Source organism: Podarcis filfolensis (assembly GCF_964270895.1).
Source record: "Podarcis filfolensis genome assembly, chromosome: 15".
Taxonomy (NCBI): domain Eukaryota; kingdom Metazoa; phylum Chordata; class Lepidosauria; order Squamata; family Lacertidae; genus Podarcis; species Podarcis filfolensis.
Window position 1 is genome coordinate 15,905,961 of NC_139618.1, and position 20,346 is coordinate 15,926,306.

A 20,346-nucleotide genomic window follows, 5' to 3' on the forward strand; every position below is an offset into this window, starting at 1 on the left:
TTGCCCACCCTGGGCAAGTTGTGTTAAGAAGTCTGTTAAGGAATTTTGCTGGTTGACTAGCTTAGTGCATAGAAGCTGTGCACAGTGTTAAAACCATGGATGGGGGGGCAGTTAAATGAACCCCCCCCCAAATCCCAAGTCCCCACCACAGCCTCGAACTGAGGCCAGGACCAGGACCATTTACACAAGCACCATACATACGCAACAACAAAGAGGCTCAGAAAAGCCGTCTATAAACTTGTAGCAATAAGCTGATACGATGTATTGTACTGTTTCCTCTGACTATCCCATATAGAAAACTGTAGACACTTCACAAATAATCACCAAACTTCAATGGTTTGACCGATTTCCTTGGTTCCAGTGGTAATGACTCCTGTAGACGATGGGAATCTCGAGCCCACCCTGCTTCCATAATCCCTTGAGCATCAGGCCACGTACTCCTTGCCTCTCCATAAGGTGTGAACTTAGCCTCACAATAGGAGGCAGGAGGCGATCAAAGGCAGCACATAACCCAGACAGAAATCCATTGGGATGGCGGTTGAATCCTGATACTTTCAAAGGAGAAGCTCAGGAAAGCCTTGTAGCTTGGGGGATGTGCAAATACTTTTATTGTTCTTTGGAGAAGTGGATAATTAATATTAAAAACCCGGTTATTGACCAAGGTGAGTGATGGGCTCATGTTTCTACATCCGAAACTCTCCTACTTTGTGTCATATCTGTGATGCATCGATGAAGCTGTTGAAAAATGTATTATGGGAAATGGGGAGAGGTCTTAAAAGTTCACGCGACCCCATGCTCGGGGTTCCTAACTCTTTATGTGCTTGAACCTTGTTGCAACAAATAAAGATCAGGTCCACTGACCGCTGCTTTGCTTCTTTAACTTGGCTGGAGACTCCTTCTTTTGCTGACTGAAGAGACCTGCAGGGAGTGGCACCCCAATGAGCTGGGCAGCAGAGCAAATCCACACCTCAGGATGTTTTCCTTATCAACAGGGATCCATGTTCATTCGAGTTAAGCACAGGGCCCAATCCTGGTCCTCAGGGTAGCCCACTTTCTCCATCCCTCCACTGGGAGGACTCTTCATTCCTTCCCACTTTCTCCTTCCTGATTCTTCACTTGTTACTGATACACAAGAGGACCTGTCTTCTTATCCCATGACTCTCTGGGCTTACTCGGAAGCCTTTGTGGAGGGGCTATAAAAGGCTTTATTAACGTCTTAATAGATACTGTCTAGTGCCCCCCCATCCTCCTTGATACTGTCAAGCAGCTCTAAACGATCGTTTAGAGTGGGCTTGTCTGGAATTGAGGCTGAGAGAGAGGCAGAGGCCTGGCTGGCTCTTGGTGGGAATCCAAAGAGATGGTGGAGCAGAGGCGGATTTAGGGGAGTGCAACTGGTTTGGTCACACTGGGTGCAGAGCAGGGGGTGCCACAACTATGATGGAGAATGGAAGGTGAGGGGTGGGGTGGGGTGCTGAAGTTTTGATGTTGCACAGGGCGCTGCTGAAATTTGAGACCCCAAGGTTCGCCACTGGGTGTGGGGAGAAGGCGGATGTGATCCTGGACCCATTGTTCATTGGGGTCCGCATAGATGTCCCCATAATTCTTGATGATGACTCAGCAAAAAGGGGAACTGGAGCGGATCTTCCTCCCTTGCCATCTACTTGAATCAAGGCTAAATCCCAGATATTGCCACCCAAGCAGCTGAGCCAAGGGAGGCAGCAGGGGCAGCCTTGGGAATCGTGACCACCTTGTTCCCTGCAGGCTGAGGTTGCAGAAATGCCTGTCATCTGCCTCCCCTTCTGAAGCTGATCTCAGACTGCCTGGATCTGCTTCACTCCCCTCCCCCCCTGGAGAGAAGAAGGACTCGCAAAAGACAGAGAGGAACTCAAACTGCATCTTTATTTTCAGAAGCCAACAGCAGAACTGCAGACTGGCCCATCTGAAGACATAGTCTGATAAGCAACTCTTAACAACAACACAAACAGAAATCAGATTGCTTAAAGTTGCCTCTCAAGCAGAGAGCAAGGAATTCAGAAACATTTGCTGTGGGGATTCTCAAGGCAGATACCCAAGGTGAAATTTAAATCATGCTGTGGGAATTTCCTTAAAAGCCCCGGCAAAATGGATTCGTCCCGCACCCACACACTGGAAATCAACATTTTGCAAAGCTGCTTGGAAACAGATGCTTGGTTGCTTGAACAGAACCTGCCAAACAGTGTTGATTGACTTAACTATGAAAGGGGCACATGGCAACTTCAGGAGCCACTTTCTGGTAGACCCTTTCCCACAAGGCAGGCTGGCTGCTCCTAGATTGGTGCCTTGTTAACCACAGAGTCCCTTGAATGAAGACTCTCTTCAGCCATGAAGGGGCCAGAATATGAGTGGGGAGAGAGGGAGGGAGGGGGGGGAGAGGTTCAGTGAGGAGGCGAGGCGGTTGCTGTGGTTCCCAGTGCCTTTTTCTAATGTGGGCTATGCGCTGGGGATAGGCACAGTTGTGGGTCTTGAGCTGGTGGAATGCTTAATACTGTCAATGTATTCCATAAGATCCTTGGCCCACTGGGCATTTGGGTCTGCACAGCCTAATCTTCCAGTCTTGAATACAAACCTGTCAGAGAAAGAAACAGACATTCACCATGTGTCACTGAATGTGCCCTTTTAATTCTCCACTAGCCTGAGGACCCCACTTCTCTTGGGTCTAGAGAAAAAGGCAGGCAGCCCACCTTCCATGTCAAAAGGCATGAGGTTCAACCTTGGTTTGGACCTTGTGCCCTCAGAAGGGTATAGAGATGGAAAAGAAATGGCTTCTGACCGCAGTCTTAATGTGATCCCATCAAATCCATGCTTCCCAAACGAATAGGCCCACTGGGGTGCTGACTCTGTGGGGCGCTGTCTTTGCCCTATTCAATATCTGTTGGCAGGGGGCAGAGGAGGAGGCTGAGCACGGGACTGAGGGTGGCACGGCTTCAGTGGCTGGCTCCTTCTGAGTGCAAGAGAGGAGGAACTTAAATTTAAAGAGGAGGAACTGAATTTAAGACTGGAAAATAGTCACAGCCTATCTCTGCTCCCAGGTGACAATTTCTCCATTTTTCTGGGATCTACTCTCATGATTTTCTCAATCTGTCCCCCAAGTGCTTAAGCCTCACTTCACCTTCTCCCCTTTGAAACATGTTACCCAGCTGGCCTCTTGGTTTTTGCCCTGATGCGGAAACTTACACTACAGAAGACAGATGACAGTTGCTGCTGGTGTAGAAATAATCCTTCACGAACTTCTTTGGGAATTTCTTCTTGGAATAATTTTCACAGCAGGAATACGAGCGATCCAGCCCAACTGTAAGAAGTGATATAAGTAGGTACTGTTGTTAATTGACTCAATTTATTAGCAATGGCTGTTTTTAAATTTTTCACATCAAACTTCCAAACATACACATCGTTTTCTCTGTGTGGAGGCCCTTGCATTTAAAAGCAAGCATGGAGGAACTCTGAATGTGGTCCCCAGGGCTTTTGATCTAGCCCTCAAGATTCCCCCCAGGGCAGCCAAGATCCTCCCCCAACCAAGACCACTCTGTACCCCTTCCCCGCTGCTGAAGTGGCTTGAGTTGCCTGGAATGTGCACCTTCATTTCTGGGTAGAGAGAGCCTGTGTGTGTGTGTGTGTGTGTGCGTGTGCGCACATGGAACTGTGTGTTTTTTGAAACCTCTGAATTTTGCATGACTAGGATGTAGTCAAGTCTGATTGAGCCTCCACACCGCGTGCCCAAAAATTAAACAGACACAATGCTTTAAAAATACAAGGAAACCCCCCCCCACATGCCCCCCCAAGGAAAACCAGCTTTTCATTATCTGCAACACCTTTCCCCTCTAAATGAAAACCAATATTTCCAACTGATCGATAAAAAATGGTTGAGGAGAGGGAGACAAGGAAGACTTACCTGGAGAATGTTTTTTTCCATTTTGTGTATAAAACAGAGACAACAATTATAGTAACAGGTGAAAAATAATGGCTGAAAAGCAAAATTATAAAAAGGCACATAGAATGAGTACAGTTGCAAGTGGGTTAAAATAAACAAGTCCAAGTAAAGAATATCAGCATTATGAGATTATTGACCTCTTCGAGTAAGGTAGAGGAGAGAGAGACAAGGAAGACTTAGGAGGATACGTTTTCTCACCTTGTGTCTTCTTGGATTCTACACCTGAAAGGGAGAAAGGAATGGAGGGCCATTATGGGTTTGCATCCCTGTGAACTGTCCGCCTCCCACAGCCATGGATATGGGAATCTTGACCCATGAAACCTTTGTTGCTAGCCAATGGTTTGGGGAGGCATACTTTGGAGCGGATTTTTTACTGAGCAAGACAAAGGTCTGGTTTCCACGTGAGGCTCATCTGTGGCACCGTTTCATGGGTAAGCCAAGTGCCTCTTCATGGGCCACCACTGCAGCTGCCGCTCTACACCTGGGAATCTCTGTGATCTTGCCTCTGGTCCCCTACAAGAGGCTGCAGCAGCAGTGGCACAGGGCAGAGAGATGTGGCAAAGACGTGGCAAATCTGCTCTAAAGAGCAAGCTGCAGCTTTTGCTGCCACTGCGGTGGTGGCAGCAGCAGAGCTAGAGGACAATGCATTCCTTGGAGGCTGGATCTGCTGCCCCAGTCAATCCTGCAACCCAAGGTGGTTGCCTCACCCTGCTTCATGGGTCAGCCGGCCTTATTGCTGTCTTAAAAATCAATTGAAAGCCGCTATATATCCCAAATAAAAAAATACATCGGAGAAAAGAAGGATAATAAACTCACGTGGGCAAGCAGTGACCAGGGCAAAGGTGGCCATGAAGAGGAGGAAGACGAGGGCAGCTGGAGAGAGATTCATGACAGGCAGAGATGAAGAGAGGATTGAGGCCCTTCCAGTCTCTTTCCTTGACAGCTTTGACACTCAGTACGCCCTAGTCTCTTCTTTATAGACGATGTTTCTAGATTGACTTCTGAAAAGTTTCCACTCCACCCAAATCAAGGGAGATAGTGAGGGGTTGATGCCCAAGATACGGAGGCAGGATGTGGACGTATCAAGAGGCCCATCACCTGTGGCATATTTTGATTGATAAGGGGGTTGATAAGAGCCCTTTCTTGCGACACGTCCATTTCTGTGTAAACAGCCTGGGTGCTTCCATGGTCTCAGGGGAGGGTTGAGGCTTTGTGAGCACAAATGTAAAGCTGCTGGAACGAGGTCCAGGAAAGGATCAGGCCATTTTAGGGTGAAGGATGGGTAGCAACTGGGCTGTGGGTGCAATAGAGGGTGCCATGACTTAAGGACTCCTTTTCTTGGATTGGTTCTGATAGCACCCAAGAGCCGTCTGTGTCCCATGCGGAGACTCCCACCTACCTACCTACCCCCAGTGCTGGCAGAGGCACCCCAGGCAAGCTCTTGTCTTCTGGATCTACCCAGGCCCACCTGGATCTCCATTTTGCCCACACTGGGCAAGTTGTGTTAGGAAGTCTGTTAAAGAATTTTCCTGGTTGGCTATCTTAGTGCATAGAAGCTGTGCAAGTGTTAAAACCTGGGATGGGGGGGCAGTTAAACGACTCCCCAGAATCCCAAGTCCACACCACAGCCTCGAACTAAAGCCAGGACCAGGACCATTTACACAAGCACCATACTTACACAACAGCGGCTCAGAAAAGCCGTCTATAAACTTGTAGCAATAAGCAGATACCATGTATTATACTGTTTCCTCTGACTTTCCAATTCTGTACAGTGGTACCTTGGTTGCAGAACAGCTTACTTTATGAACTTGGAAATAGAAGGCTGCAAACCCAAAGTAGGTGTCCTGGTTTGTGAACTTTGACTTGGAAGCGGAACATGTTCCGCTTCCAGTTGAGTGTGTTCCATTTGTAAATTGAGTCCCCCGTTGCTAATCAGAGGCTTCCTGTTGAGTCTGTCGGCACACAACACAGAGGTGATATCTGGACCTTTTGTTTTTGCTTTTTTGTGTTTTTGTTTGTGTGGTTGTTTTGTTTTTCTGACTGTGACTTGTTCTTCGTTTTATGGGACTGAGTTGTGACTGTGGCTTGTGACTTCGTTTTTGTGACTTGTTTTTGTGACTCGGTGGAAACCAGTTCAGCTACTTATTGATTGTGTGACTGCAGAAATGGGTAAAAGCACCCCATCCAAACAATGATTATCATCACTGCACATAAGAAAAAATAATAATTTTAATTTTTATCATCTACAATACTGTCTTATTTATTTTATAGTACAGTACATTGATTATTGCTTTCATTTTATGAATCAATTGTCTCATTAGATAGTAAAATTCATGTTGAATTGCTGTTTTAGGGGTTGTTTTTAAAAGTCTGTAAAGGATTAATCCATTTTACATTACTTTCTATGGGAAAGTGTGCCTTGGTTTTGGAACGCTTTGGTTTTGGAACAGACTTCCAGAACGGATTAAGTTTTTGAACCAAGTTACAAAGCGAGATGAGCGCTGCAACCCCAAAGTCGGCCACGACTGGACCTAATGGTCAGGGGGTCCATTTACCTTTACCACTGTATAGAAAACCGTAGAAACTTCACAAATAATCACCAAAATTCAATGGTTTGACCGATTTCCTTGGTTCCAACAGCTAATGACTCCTCTGGAGGAGGGGAATCCAGGGGTCCCTCTGCCTTCATAATCCCTTAAGCATAAGCCTTGCAGCTAGGGGGATACGTAAATACTTTTATTGTTCTTTGGGAAAGAGGATAGTTAAAAGGTGTTGGGAACTTGGGTTATTGATGGGGGTAAGTGATGGACTCATGTTTCTACAGGTCAGACACTTCTGCTTTGTGACATATCTGTGATGTATTGATGATGCTGTTGAAAAATGTATTACAGTCATGCCTTGTGTTGAAGTAGCTTCGGTATCAATATTTTCGGGTCGCGCTCTGCGGTGACCCGGAAGTAACGGAGCGCGTTACTTCCGGGTTTCACTGCTCGTGCATGCGCAGACGCTCAAAATGATTTCACGCGCATGCGCAGAAGCAGTGAATTGCGCACGCACAGATGCATACACATGGGTTGCATTCACTTCTGGATGCGAACGGGGTTCTGGAACGGATCCCGTTCGCATCCAGAGGTACCACTGTATGGGAAATGGGGAGAGGTTTTAAAAGGTCACGCAACCCCATGCTCTGTGTTCCTACTCTTTGTGTGCTTCAACCTTGTTGTAACAAATAAAGATCAGGTCCACTGACCGCTGCTTTGCTTCTTTAACTTGGCTGGAGACTCCTTCTTTTGCTGACTGAAGAGACCTGCAGGGAGTGGCACCCCAATGAGCTGGGCAGCGGAGCAAATCCACACCCCAGGATGTTTTCCTTATCAACAGGGATCCATGTGCATTTGAGTTAAGCACAGGGCCCAATCCTGGTCCTCAGGGTAGCCCACTTTCTCCATCCTTCCACTGGGAGGACTCTTCATTCATTCCCACTCTCTGCTTCCTGATTCTTCACCTGTTACTGATCCGCAAGAGGACCTGTCTTCTTATCCCATGATTCTCTGGGCTTACTCGGAAGCCTTTGTGGAGGGGCTATGAAAGGCTTTCTGAGGGTCTTCATAGACACTGTCTAGTGGCCCCCCCTGCCCACAATCCTCCTTGATACGGTCAAGCAGCTCCAAAGGATCGTTTAGAGTGGGCTTGTCTGGAATTGAGGCTGAGAGAGAGGCAGAGGCCTGGCTGGCTCTTGGTGGGAATCCAAAGAGACGGTGGAGCAGAGTCGGATTTAGGGGAGTGCAACTGGTTTGGTCACCAGTGGCGTAGCGTGGGGGGTGCAGGGGGGGCGGACCGCACCGGGCGCAACATCTGGGGTTAGGGCAAATCAATGGGTTAGGGGGCGCAAATCCACGGGTTAGGGGGCGCAAATCCACGGGTTAGGGGGCGTAAATTACTTGCCTTGCCCCGGGTGCTGACAACCCACGCTACGCCACTGTTGGTCACACTGGGTGTGGAGCAGGAAGGTGAGAGGTGGGGCGGGGTGCTGAATTTTTGCTGTTGCACAGGGCACTGCTGAAATTTGAGACCCCAAGATTCACCACTGGGTGCAGGGAGATGGTGGATACAGTCCTGGACCCATTGTTCATTGGGGTCAGCATAGATGCCCCCATCATTCTTGATGATGAGTTGACAAAAAGGGGAACTGGAGTGGATCTTCCTCCCTTGCCATCCACTTGAATCAAGGCTAAATCCCGGATATTGCTACCCAACCAGCTTAGCCAAGGGAGGCAGCAGGGGCAGCCTTGGGAATTGTGACCACCTTGTTCCCTGCGGGCTGAGGTTGCACAAATGCCTGTCATCTGCCTCCCCTTCTGAAGCTGTTCTCATACTGCCTGGATCTGCTTCACCCCCCTCCCCCCTGGAGAGAAGAAGGACTCGCAAAAGACAGAGAGGAACCCAAACTGCATCTTTATTTTCAGAAGCCAACAACAGAACTGCAGACTGGCCCATCTGAAGACATACCCCCATAAGCAACACTTAAGAACAGCAGAAGCAGAAACCAGTGTGCTGCTGACTTCAGGAGCCACTTTCTGGTAGACCCTTTCCCACAAGGCAGGCTGGCTGCTCCTAGATTGGTGCCTTGTTAACCACAGAGTCCCTTGAATGAAGACTCTCTTCAGCCATGAAGGGGCCAGAATATGAGTGGGGAGGGAGGGAGAGAGAGAGAGGGGGGGAAGAGGTTCAGTGAGGAGGCGAGGCGGTTGCTGTGGTTCCCGGTGCCTTTTCCTAATGTGGGCTATGCGCTGGGGATAGGCACAGTTGTGGGTCTTGAGCTGGGGGAATGCTTAATGCTGTCAATGTATTCCATAAGATCCTTGGCCCACTGGGCATTTGGGTCAGCACAGCCTACTCTTCCAGTCTTGAATACAAACCTGTCAGAGAAAGAAACAGACATTCACCATGTGTCACTGAATGTGCCCTTTTAATTCTCCACTAGCCTGAGGACCCCACTTCTCTTGGGTCTAGAGAAAAAGGCAGGCAGCCCACCTTCCATGTCAAAAGGCACCAGGTTCAACCTTCAGGGTATACCCTCAGCAGGGTATGGAGATGGAAAAGAAATTGCTTGTGACCGCAGTCTTAATGTGATCCCATCAAATCCATGCTTCCCAAATGAATAGGCCCACTGGGGTGCTGGTTCTGTGGGGCCGAGCTGTCTTTGCCCTGTTCAATATCTGTTGGCACGGGGCAGAGGAGGAGGCTGAGCACGGGACTGAGCGTGGCCACGGCTTCAGTGGCTGGCTCCTTCTGAGCGTAAGAGAGGAGGAACTGCCAGCCATTGAAACTGCGCCATGCTGGGCTCTGTGTTAAGCCTACTCCCAACGATGCAATGTCACACGTCAAGCACATGATGTCCCAAGTACGCAACAGGCTCCCTCACTCTTCGGAAGTAACTTGGTGCCTCTGATGCCCACTGAAACACAGCTCACCCTCAAAACCTATCCTTCTCTGCATTTTGGAGTCCAAAACTGCAACCTGTTGGCGGTGGTGTTGGTGATGGGATTTGCTTGCAAAAATGCATAGATTAGGAGCAAATTGCACAATAATGTCTACAAATTTTTATGCAATGTTAATTATTATTATTTTTGCAAGCCTCTGCTGAAATGCTGAACTGAATTTAAGACTGGAAAATAGTCACAACCAATCTCTGCTCCTGGGTGACAATTTCTCCATTTTTCTGTGATCTACTCTCATGATTTTCTCAGTCTGTCCCCCAAGTGCTTAAGCCTCACTTCACCTTCTCCCCTTTGAAACATGTTATCCAGCTTTGGTTATCCAGCTTGGTTTTTGCCCTGATGCGGAAACTTACACTACAGAAAACAGACGACAGTTGCCGCTGGTGTAGAAATAATCCTTCACGATATTCTTTGGGAATTCCTTCTTGGAATACTTTTCACAGCAGGGAGACGAGGGATCCAGCCCAATTGTAAGAAGTGCTATAAGTAAGTACTGTTGTTAATTGACTCAATTTATTAGCAATGATTTTTTAAAATTTTTCACATCAAACATACACATACTTGTCTCTCTGTGGAGGCCCTTGCATTTAGAAGCAAGCATGGAGGGACTCTGAATGTAGTCCCCAGGGCTTTTAATCTAGCCCTCAAGATTCCCCCCAGGGCAGCCAAGATCCCCCCGCTTCACCAAGACCACTCTGTGTCCCCTCCCTGCTGCTCAAGTGGCAGAACCTGTCTGGAACGTGCACCTTCATTTCTGGGTAGAGAGAACCTGTGTGTGCGTATATGTATGTACATGCAAGTGTGTTTAGAAACCTAGTCAAGTCCTGATTGTGCCTCCACACCCCTTGCCCCAAAATTAAACAGACACGCAATGCTTTAAAAATACAAGGAAACCCCCCCACCATGCCCTCCACGAAGGAAAACCAGCTTTTCATTATCTGCAACACCTTTCCCCTCTAAATGAAAACCAATATTTCCAACTGATAGATAAAAAATGATTGAGGAGAGGGAGACAAGGAAGACTTACCAGGAAAATGTTTTTTTTCCCATTTTGTGTATAAAACAGAAAGAACAATTAAACAAACACACAACGCTTCAAAAATACAAGGGGAAAAAACCCCCACCATGGAATATTTGCTTCCAGCTGCATGCAGTCCCCCCCAAACAAAAAGCAGCTTTTCGTTATCTGCAACACCTTTCCCCTCTAAATTTAAACCCATGATTCCAATGGATAGATAAAAAAATGATTGTTTCATTTGAGCCAGGGCACATCAGAACATATTTTCAATGGATGGCTCAATCCTGCAAGTGTGAAGTAACAACCTCTGATCATGTGCAGAGTACCTCACACCAAGGAGCAATCACAATCAGCCTCTTGCATCTGAAATTAGGGAGAATATCTTCCAGGTTTGGGGCAAAGAGGCAAGATGGTATGGATTTCAGATTTCTTTTGTAGGTGTGGATTTGCAAGTTGCTTGACAATCTGCTTGAGAGAGCTGTGCCACTGTAGTCCTCATGGGATAACCTCTGCTGCCTTTTGGATTAGGCACAAAAGCAACCACCCACATGACCCTGGTACCACTTGGCTTGCTTGACTATTGTGGACACCCCGAAAGGAGGACTTACCAAGACCAGCACTGGGAATAGACTTATCTTGGATCCCAAACTCCTCATCATATTCACCTGAAAGGGAGAAAAGAATGGAGAGTATTGGCTTGTCTGCAGAGCCAAAAGGAAGCCCCCTCTGTCTCCATCCACCAGAAGACGGAAGGTTCTCCATGCTGTGTTTTAAATAAATAGCTATGAGCTTTCCAAATATTATACTTATCTATGGTCCCCCACCCTAATTTTTAACTGGTTTCATCTGATCTTATCGGGCTTCATTTTATATTGTTAAGTTGCTGTAAGACTTTTTTTTTTGTATAAGGCGACTAAGAAATGTAAGAAAACAACAACAACAACAACAACAACAACAACGGTAAAGGATCTGGATGGTAAACGTCTAGTCAAAGGCGACTATGGGGTTGCGGCACTCATCCCTCTTTCAGGCTGAGGGAGCCTGCATTTGTCCACAGACAGCTTTCTGAATCATGTGGTCGGCATGACTAAACCACTTTTGGCATAACGGGACACTGTGACGAGTGCCAGAGTGCACGGAAACGCCATTTACCTTCCCGCTGCAGCAGTACCTATTTATCTACCTTGGGTTACAAACACTTCGGTTACAAACTCTGCTAACCCGGAAGTAGTACCTCAGGTTGAGAACTTTGCCCCAGGATGAGAAGGGAAATCATGAGCCGGCGGCACGCAGGCAGTGGGAGGCCCCATGAGCGAAAGTGTGCCTCAGGTTAAGAACAGTTTCGGGTTAAGAACGGACCTCCGGAATGAATTAAGTTCGTAACCCAAGGTACCACTGTACTTGCACTGGAGTGCTTTTGAGCCGCTAGGTTGGCAGGAGCTGGGACCCAGCAACGGGAGCTCACCCTGTCACGGGGATTCGACCCGCCGACCTTCTGATCGGCAAGCCCAAGAGGCTCAGTGGTTTAGACCACAGTGCCACCTGTAGTAGTAGTAATAATAATAATAATAATAATAATGGTCATTACATAATTGTCGTGAAAATCAGACAAAAGTGGGTATAAATCTCCTAAATAAAAAACCCACATATGAGAAGGGCAGACTCACGTGGGCTAGCAGCGGCCAGAGCCAGAAGGAGAAAGGAGATGGCAACCAGAGACAGCTTCATGGCAGGTGGAGATGGAGAGACGGTCTGGGGTCTGTCCTTCCTTGGATGCCTTGACGCTCAGTACCCTGAAGCTCCCCTGGTCTCTTCTTATAGGTGATTCTAGCCACAAAACAATTGCGATTACAACATCTGGAGAGGACGTCACAGGACAGATAGCTTCAGAAAAGTTTCCCCACCCCTGAAAGCGATAGAGATAGCAAGAGGCTGATGTCCAAGATACAGAGGCAGGATGCAAACATGTCTGAGGCCCATCATCTGTGGCATCTTTCGATTGATAAGATGGAAAGAGGACTCATTGCCCTTTCAGACTCCTTCCTCGGCCGCTGAGGCTCCTCCTGGTCTCTTGTCTATAGGAGATATTTCTAGACAGTTTCCGCTCCACCCAAAAGCAAGGGAGATAGTGAGTGGTTGATGCCCAAGATACCAAGGCAGGATGTGGACGTATCATGAGGCCCATCATCCATGGCATCTTTTGATTGATAAGGGGGGGGGCGATAAGAGGCCTTTCTTGGGCCAAGCCCATTTCTAGGTAAACAGCTCAGATGCTTCCAAAGCATCAGGGGAGGGCTGAGGCCCTGTGAGGGCAAACATAGGACAGTTGGAACAAGGTCCAGAGAAGGATCAGGCCTTGTTAGGGACATGGAAGTGTGGCAACCTGGCTACACACAAGGGAGAGTGACATGACCCCAGGGGCTGGGGTTTTTTTTGGGAGCTTTCTAAGAGTACTCCATGTCCAATGTGGAGATACCCAACAGTCACTCCTTTCAGAGGGACTCCAGGCAGGCTCCTGTCTTCTAGAGCCACCAAAGGCCCACCTGCACCTCCATTTTTGTCACTTTGTTTTCCACGCCTGACTTTGCACTCTCCCTGCCGAAGTGGAACTGATCCTATGAGGTCCTCACCAGCTGAGGAAATACCTGAGTGCATGCCATGACCCCCATCACTTTTCTCTGAAGGATTAGAGTAGTACCCAGTTGCGAACTGGCTGTGATGGTAAGCACCTGTATACCTTCCAACATTTCTGCAATGAAAATAGGGGTGTACTAAACAACAACAACAACAACAACAACAACAACAATATTTATACCCCGTCCATCTGACTGGGCTGCCCAGCCACTCTAGGCGGCTTCCAACATATATAGAACAAAATAAAACATTGAACATTAAAAACTTCCAAATACTGGGCTGTCTTCAGAAGTCTTCTAAAGGTTGTGTAGTTACTTATCTCCTGGGCTCTGGGGTCACATAACTCCATACCCTCCATCATTTCACCAATGAAATTAGGGATGTCCTAAGGAAAAGCAGGACATTCTGGTAATAAATCAGAAACTGGGATGGCTTCTGTACACCCAGGACTGCCCTGGGAAATAGGGACACTTGGAGGGTCTTCCCGGGTTTCCTGGAGGAGAACCTGTGAGCGAGGTGCGGCTGGGTCAAGATGGTGGGAGAAGCAGCAGCACTCCTTGAGCAGTTCAAGTTGATGCTCCAGCAGCAAATCCAGCAACAGAGGGAGTGGCAGAACTGGCAGCTGGAGAAAGTGGAGTGGCAGTGAAGCCAGCTGCCTGACAAACTGGAGCAACTGCAAAACCAGAAGTTTGATAAAATGAAGCAGCTTTAAGCAGAGTGGACAAGAAGCCTCCTTGGGGAGAATAGTGAACTGGCCCTGTGGTGGTGGTGATCCATCATCCATATATATTGTTTTAAGGGTGATATAAGGGGGAAATACCAGGAATATCCAGTCTGCACCAAGGCATCCTGGAATGCTTCATCAAAAAGACTGTAACCAGCTCAGTCAACAGCTTCTTCATTTTGTCACAAATGGGGTGTACTTTGCTACACTCACAAACATGTGTCAGGAAGAATAATATCTACTATCCAATAGTATATCCTATCCAAGTTTCTATACACATCCCTACATTTTGCATCAATTGAAGACTAAATAGCAGGTTTCTCCAGGGAAAAGCAGCAGGACAAGAAGATGTGTGTAGAAGACCAGAGAGGTCCAAATGCCCCCTCCTTGCTTCCCAGTCAGTGTTTTGTTTTGTTGGGCCTTTCCTCCACCTTTTCCCATCTAGCTGCTGGATAGGAGAACAAAGTGAGCTGGGCTGGAAGCAGGCTGGAAGCTGGAGGCCGCAGAGACAGGTAGCTCTGTGCTGGATCTGAAGCTGTGACTGATGAAGAAGCAAGATCTGTTGGGGTGCTGATGCTGTGAGCCCCCCGCATCTTATACTGGGCTTGTATCTATGTGTAGATAAAGCCCCAAAGATACCACAGTCTCTGCTGACACTCATTCCAAGGAATCTAAACCTGGGAAAGTTCCTGGGACCCCTGCATTCTCTCTCTCCTTAGAGAATGAGGTGGCTTGGAACAGTTTCAACCTCCCTGAACAATTCCACATCAACAGCAAATTTGGCCACCTCACTGCTCTCCTGTGAATCCAGATTGTTTATGAATAAGTTAAAAAGCAAAATACCAGTCTCCATGGGTTTAGATTCATGCACAGAACCAAGCCTGGTTTGACACTAACTAAATATGCCTTTTGGAATCACGCAGGGGGTGGTTTTGCACAGGGTCACCAAAGACATGGGTCTGTCTTGTGTCTGCAGCCTCCAGAATGCAGAGGGGACGTAATGAAACTTCAGGAGATTGCAGGAGGGAAAGCAGTTTGCAATCTTCTGATAAGGAGGACCAGATGCCCAAGATACCGAGGCAGGATATGGGCACATCTAAACATGCAGGCAATCTGTGGCATCTTCTTTGTCAATAGGAGACCATTTGTGCCAAGACTGCTGCAGCTCCATGCTTTGAAGAAAAGCACCCACTGTGGGAACAGCCTGCTAGGCTAGATGGACCATTGGCCTGATCCAGGAGGCTTTTCTTATGTCCTTCGTAGGAGCGGGCTTATCTAGAGTCACCAAGATCCCGGGGAGATTTCTATTTTGCCCAACTCTGTGAAGGGGTCATGTTTGGACATGGCAGGGGGTGCCAGGGAGTGTGCCATTATTATCTCAGAAACCTTCTGGAGGATCACAACAGTACCCAATAACAGACTGAGCCCAAGGGAAAAACCTCTTCCTGAACAATGGAAATAACCCCTCAGGAATCCGTACTCCACAAGAGACCGTTTGCTCTTCCGGTTCAGTTTCTCTTTGCACTGGCTCAGCCTCACTTACACCGAACATGCCCACATTTCACTGGGTGCTAGGACTGGGCAACCCCCCACCTGTTCTGAAAAGGATGCAGGAGCTTGTGCTAGACGACCCTTTGTTGAAAGAGCTTCTTGCTGTGAGGGCAATGGAGGCGGAGGGAGGAGCATCGGGAGATGCTGTCCAAGTGGCAGAGGAAGGATCCACCAGTTTTTTGTTTCAACCACCTTGAACAATTTGGCATCAGCAGGAAACCTGATCCCCTCACTGCTCACCCCTAAGGTTAAAAAGGACAGGTCCCAATCCTGCTCCTTGGAGGACTCCACTTTCTGCCTCTTTGCATTCAGAAAGCTGTCCATTTATTCCTACTCTCTGCTTCCTGTTATGTAACCAGTTGCTGATCCAAAAGATCACCCCTCCTCTTGGTGATAATAAAAGGATTCCCATCTGTGGATCCCTCCCCACCCCCTTATGGACCAACAATGTTATCTTTGCTATTTATCTGCAATCTATCTAATCCTTCTTTTTCTTTCTTTCTTTTTTGCACAGATGCACAACTAAGCATCATCAGCGTTCAAGGAAACATTTGCAGCCAGGCAAAAACACCCAATGAGAACTTGAATCTGGGCTAGTGAAAGGTGGTGGCAGCCTGTGGGGAGTTCTGAGGGCCAAAGAGGGCCGTATGTATTTGGTTCCCCATCCCAGCTGGACTTGGGATTCTGAGAGTCCAAAGAGAGAGAGAGGAGGACCGTCTTTTACACCACAGATTGCAAACAAGGTGGGTAGCAATAAACACTCAGCTTACAACAGAACTTGTAGAAAAACAACATTTATTGGGGAAATTCTTATTCTGTGGTAATATTAAAACAGTCATATGTATAAAAATAGCAAAGAGGTTGATTGCTTTGTGTTCCCTCCAAAGTTACATAAATAAAATAATTAGCAGGGGTGGACCCTTAGGGTTTGAGGAAAATAAAATACATTAAATAAATTTAAATTATCACAGAAAGTCCCTGAGGTTTTGACTTCAAGGTCAAAACAAAAGCCACTAGCGGAGTGGTGTTCTTGAGATGCCCTTGGCAGGAAATGATGCCAGGCCTGGGATGCCCAGCCAAGGATGCCGGCTTCTGTTGCTCCAGGACTGATGCTCAGTTCAGCTCGAAGTGGTCCATGTATTCTTGGACCCATTTCTCTGCGGGGTTGGCACAGATCTCCCGGCCCTTCTTTGTAGTGAACCTGGAGGGAATCAAAGGAGAGACACAATCAGCCTCCCATCTGGCATTCTCTGCCTTCCTGTCAAGCCCTCTCTTGCCCTTGAGGTAGGATCATAAAATCATAGTCTGTCAGGGATTCTTTAGTTGTGATTCCTGCATTGTAGGGGAGACCCCTGGCGCGGCCCCTTCCAACTCTACAATTGTATTATTTTTTGGGTGGGCTTGGATGGCTCAGCTGGACTCCTGACGGATGGCAGAAAGCGAGTGAGGTTGGTATATTTATTAATAAACAAAATTTATTATTATTATTATTATTATTATTATTATTATGACAATTGGACATCACAACTCCTTCCCATGCCTGGAGGCTGCAAACAGAGCAGAATTATTTTTATACTTACACAACACCTGGCTGAGAGCACCTGCTGTTTGTTTCGTAATAGTCAGCTATGTAGTTCCGGGGGATCTTCTTTGCCGTGTAGGTGAAGCAGCAGGAAGTTGGAGGGTCGGACCCCACTGGAAGAGAAAGGAAAAGGCGTTGAGTGCAACCAGCAAAACTCTGCTGCAAAGTCGTTGGCCAGGAATTCCGTTTCCTGCCTTCTATCCTCTTGAATCCAGCATGTACATAGGAAGGTGCAAGCATCGGGTGGAACGAGGGAACGTGCACCTTAGGAGGCAGTGATGGCTACTAAGTAGGTTGGCTTTAAAAGAGGACTGGACCAATTTATGGAGGAGGAGAGGGCTTTTGTGCTCAGGTCCTGCCTGCTATTTTCTCAGAAGATGCATCTGATTGGCCGCTGTTAATAAAGGATGCTGGACTAGATGGTCTACTGTCCTGATCCAGCAGGCTCTTCTTATGTTCTGTGTCCATTTAGCTCAAGACTGCTTACACTAGCTGGCAGCAGCTTTCCAGGGTTTCAGATGGAGTGTCTTCTCCCCAGCTCCCTACCCGGAAATGCCCTTGGGGATAGAACCAGAAGCACCTTAAAGGTAAAGGTAAAGGGACCCCTGTCCAGTCGTGGCCAACTCTGGAGTTGCGGCGCTCATCTTCCTTTATTGGCCGAGGGATCCGGCGTTTGTCCACAGACAGCTTCTGGGTCATGTGGCCAGCATGACTAAGCCGCTTCTGGCGAACCAGATCAGCGCACGGAAACGCTGTTTACCTTCCTGCCGGAGTGGTACCTATTTATCTACTTGCACTTTGATGTGCTTTCGAACTGCTAGGTTGGCAGGAGCAGGAACCGAGGAACGGGAGCTCACCCCGTCGTGGGGATTCGAACCACCGACCTTCTGATTGGGAAGTCCTAGGCTCTGTGGTTTAACCCACAGCGCCACCCGCGTCCCTATAGAAGCACCTTAAGGGGAGGTTAGCCAGTGGTGAGGAGGAGGAGGAGCTCTGCACATGCCCCCAAAGCCCACAGGCTATTCTAACCCATTCCTCCCCCCCTGTCGTGGGGTCGTGGGGTTAAGCCCCCGTCTGCCCTGCTGTGCACATGGTGGATGAGCTCCAACAGCCCATGTGGAATCGGATAAAACTCCTTATAAAAACAAGAGGGGCGAGTTCAAAGGGCACAGAGAGGACATCTCCCCTGCCACACCACCCTCCCTGCGGGGATGGAATTCCAAGCGACTGAAGCCTGCCTTTGGAAGGAGCTCATGTGGTGCAGGATTGGGAAGTGGAGAGGGAGAGAATCCTGGACGGAGGCTGCAATCCTGTGCATGCTGCCCCCTGCCTGAAACCCCGGAGAGCTGCTGCCAGTCAGTGTAGACAACACTGACCTTGATGGACCAGTGGTCTGATAGGGCAGCTTCCTATTTGGAAAGGGCTGTAGCTGAGGTGCAGAGCAGCTGCTTGGCTCCCAGTTCAACCCCCTTGGTACCTCCAGGTAGGACTCTCTCTCCCAGAAACCCTAAAGCAGGCACCCCCAAACTCGGCCCTCCAGTTGTTTTGGGACTACAACTCCCATCATCCCTAGCTAACAGGGCTAGTGGTCAGGGATGATGGGAATTGTAGTTCCTAAAAAGCTGGAGGGCTGAGTTTGGGGATGCCTGCCCTAGAGAGCCACCGTCAGCCAGAGAGGACAGCTTCCCAAGCAGCGGCCACGATGGTGAGCGTGCATTTCTCCCGGGCCCCCAAAACCCCACCCCGGGGGAAGGACCCCCACTTTGCCCTCAAATGCCCCTCCGCTCCCCATGCTGAGCCTTGAGACTGACCTGGAGCAGCGATGGCCGAGAGGCAGAGGGCCAGTATCAGGAGCGCAGCCACAGCCCAGGCACGTGGAGACTGAGAAGCATTCATTTTGCTGAGAGGCTGGAGTGGCTGATCTTGGTTGATGTTCTCCTGGAAGGTCTTGCCGTCTCTGGTGCTCCCTCCATGAAACCTGCCTCCTTTTATGGATCAGGGGGACGGGCGGGGGGGGGGCGGGGAGCATCGCCGGCGGAATTTCCCGTCGGCGGTGATGTCACCCCGAAGGGGTGCGGGAACCTCCATCGCGGAGGCCAAAAAAGCAGGGGAAGTTTCTGAAGAAGATGTATTACATCTGCGCCGCCTCGCTCAAGTGACTTAAAAATTGCTTCACCCACATGGGGTCACGAGAGGAAGGAAGAAGAGCTGGTGAAACCGGGGTGGGGGGGGGTAGGGCGGCGAATAGAAAGAAAGGAAGATGGACACCCCACTCCACTCTCCCTTTGCTGGAAAATGTGCCGCGCCAGCTCTTTCAGGCGCCAGATGCAAAGGGAAAAGAAAAACTTGTGCAATCCGGGGGGGGAGAAGCGGCCCCATCCTGAGCAAGCGCCCCCCAAACAGAGCTTTTGCATTCGTTTTGCATCCAGAGAAAGGAGAAACCAGTTGCAAATCCCCGGAGGGGATTTTTCTGGATGCAGCTGGGAGGAAGAGAACCGTTTTTTCGTGAGCTCACACGGATCTTTTAAATATATATATATATTTATTTTATTACATATCACATTAGAAATGTTTGAGAGAGACGGAAACGAACAATGCCTTGCCTGTTTGGCACCATACGGCCCCTGACATGAGACGCAAAGAGCGGAGAAATGGTCATTGCAGAGAGAGAAAAACAGTGCTGCAAATAATAAGGTCCTGGATCATAGAAACAGAGAATTGTAGAGTTTGACGGCACCCCTAAGGGTCATCTAGTCCAGCTCCCCACAATGCACGAATGGAAGCATAACAGAGCAGTCAGTACTAAGTCCTGGAAGATGATCAAATCCAGGTAAAATCATAACTTGTAGGAGCCTGCCAGCCACGAGTTTGTCTTTTGACATAAGTCATGAACGACCACCATGCAGCTGCACAGTGTATAGGTTTGGCTTTATTCTGGAAATACTGTTCTTTTAATGTTGTCCATTATTACTTTTCCTCTAAAGAGACCACAGTGGCATGCATGGTTCCCTCATCACTACCTCCCTATTTTATCCTCACAACGACCCTGTGAAGTAGGCTGGACTGAGAGGCGGTGCCATTTTAGAAGTGTGTGAAGCTGGGCGTACGCAACATACATTTAAAGCACACACGCAAATCCTGGGAACTGTAGATTGCTCGTGGCAGAGCTACAATTTGCAACGCCCATAACAAACTACGGTTCCCAAGATTCATGAAGAGTGGTGTGCTCTAAATGTCTGTTGCATGTCAGAGAAAAGAAAAAGAAAAAGAAAAAAAAAGAAAAAGAAAAAGAAAAAGAAAAAGAAAAAAATATTGAGGACGCAGTTAAGTCCCTCCCAGCATAATCAATCACAAGACAGAGTGTGCACA

The 20,346-nt window shown here is 48.3% G+C and overlaps 2 protein-coding genes and 1 long non-coding RNA gene across 3 annotated transcripts; all 3 read right to left on the minus strand.

The window, feature by feature from the left end:
* Positions 1 to 1,880: 1,880 nt before the first annotated feature.
* Positions 1,881 to 12,348, minus strand: LOC310750697 (C-C motif chemokine 4-like). The gene is made up of 4 exons (XM_083589209.1): positions 12,154 to 12,348; positions 11,095 to 11,151; positions 3,214 to 3,328; positions 1,881 to 2,605 (listed from the first exon to the last, which is right to left on the minus strand). The coding sequence occupies exons 1-4, from the start codon at positions 12,212 to 12,214 to the stop codon at positions 2,470 to 2,472; spliced, it is 369 nt and encodes a 122-aa protein (XP_083445335.1). The 5' UTR covers positions 12,215 to 12,348; the 3' UTR covers positions 1,881 to 2,469.
* Positions 8,788 to 9,936, minus strand: LOC310750715. Its single transcript, XR_014542168.1, has 2 exons — positions 9,822 to 9,936; positions 8,788 to 8,886 (listed from the first exon to the last, which is right to left on the minus strand). It is a non-coding gene; the product is annotated as an uncharacterized lncRNA (long non-coding RNA).
* A 3,825-nt stretch (positions 12,349 to 16,173) lies between the features above and the next one.
* LOC310749893 (C-C motif chemokine 4-like) lies at positions 16,174 to 18,953 on the minus strand. The gene is made up of 3 exons (XM_083587214.1): positions 18,789 to 18,953; positions 16,976 to 17,090; positions 16,174 to 16,596 (listed from the first exon to the last, which is right to left on the minus strand). Exons 1-3 carry the CDS (start codon positions 18,871 to 18,873, stop codon positions 16,509 to 16,511), a joined length of 288 nt encoding a protein of 95 aa, XP_083443340.1. The 5' UTR covers positions 18,874 to 18,953; the 3' UTR covers positions 16,174 to 16,508.
* Between the last annotated feature and the right edge of the window lie 1,393 nt (positions 18,954 to 20,346).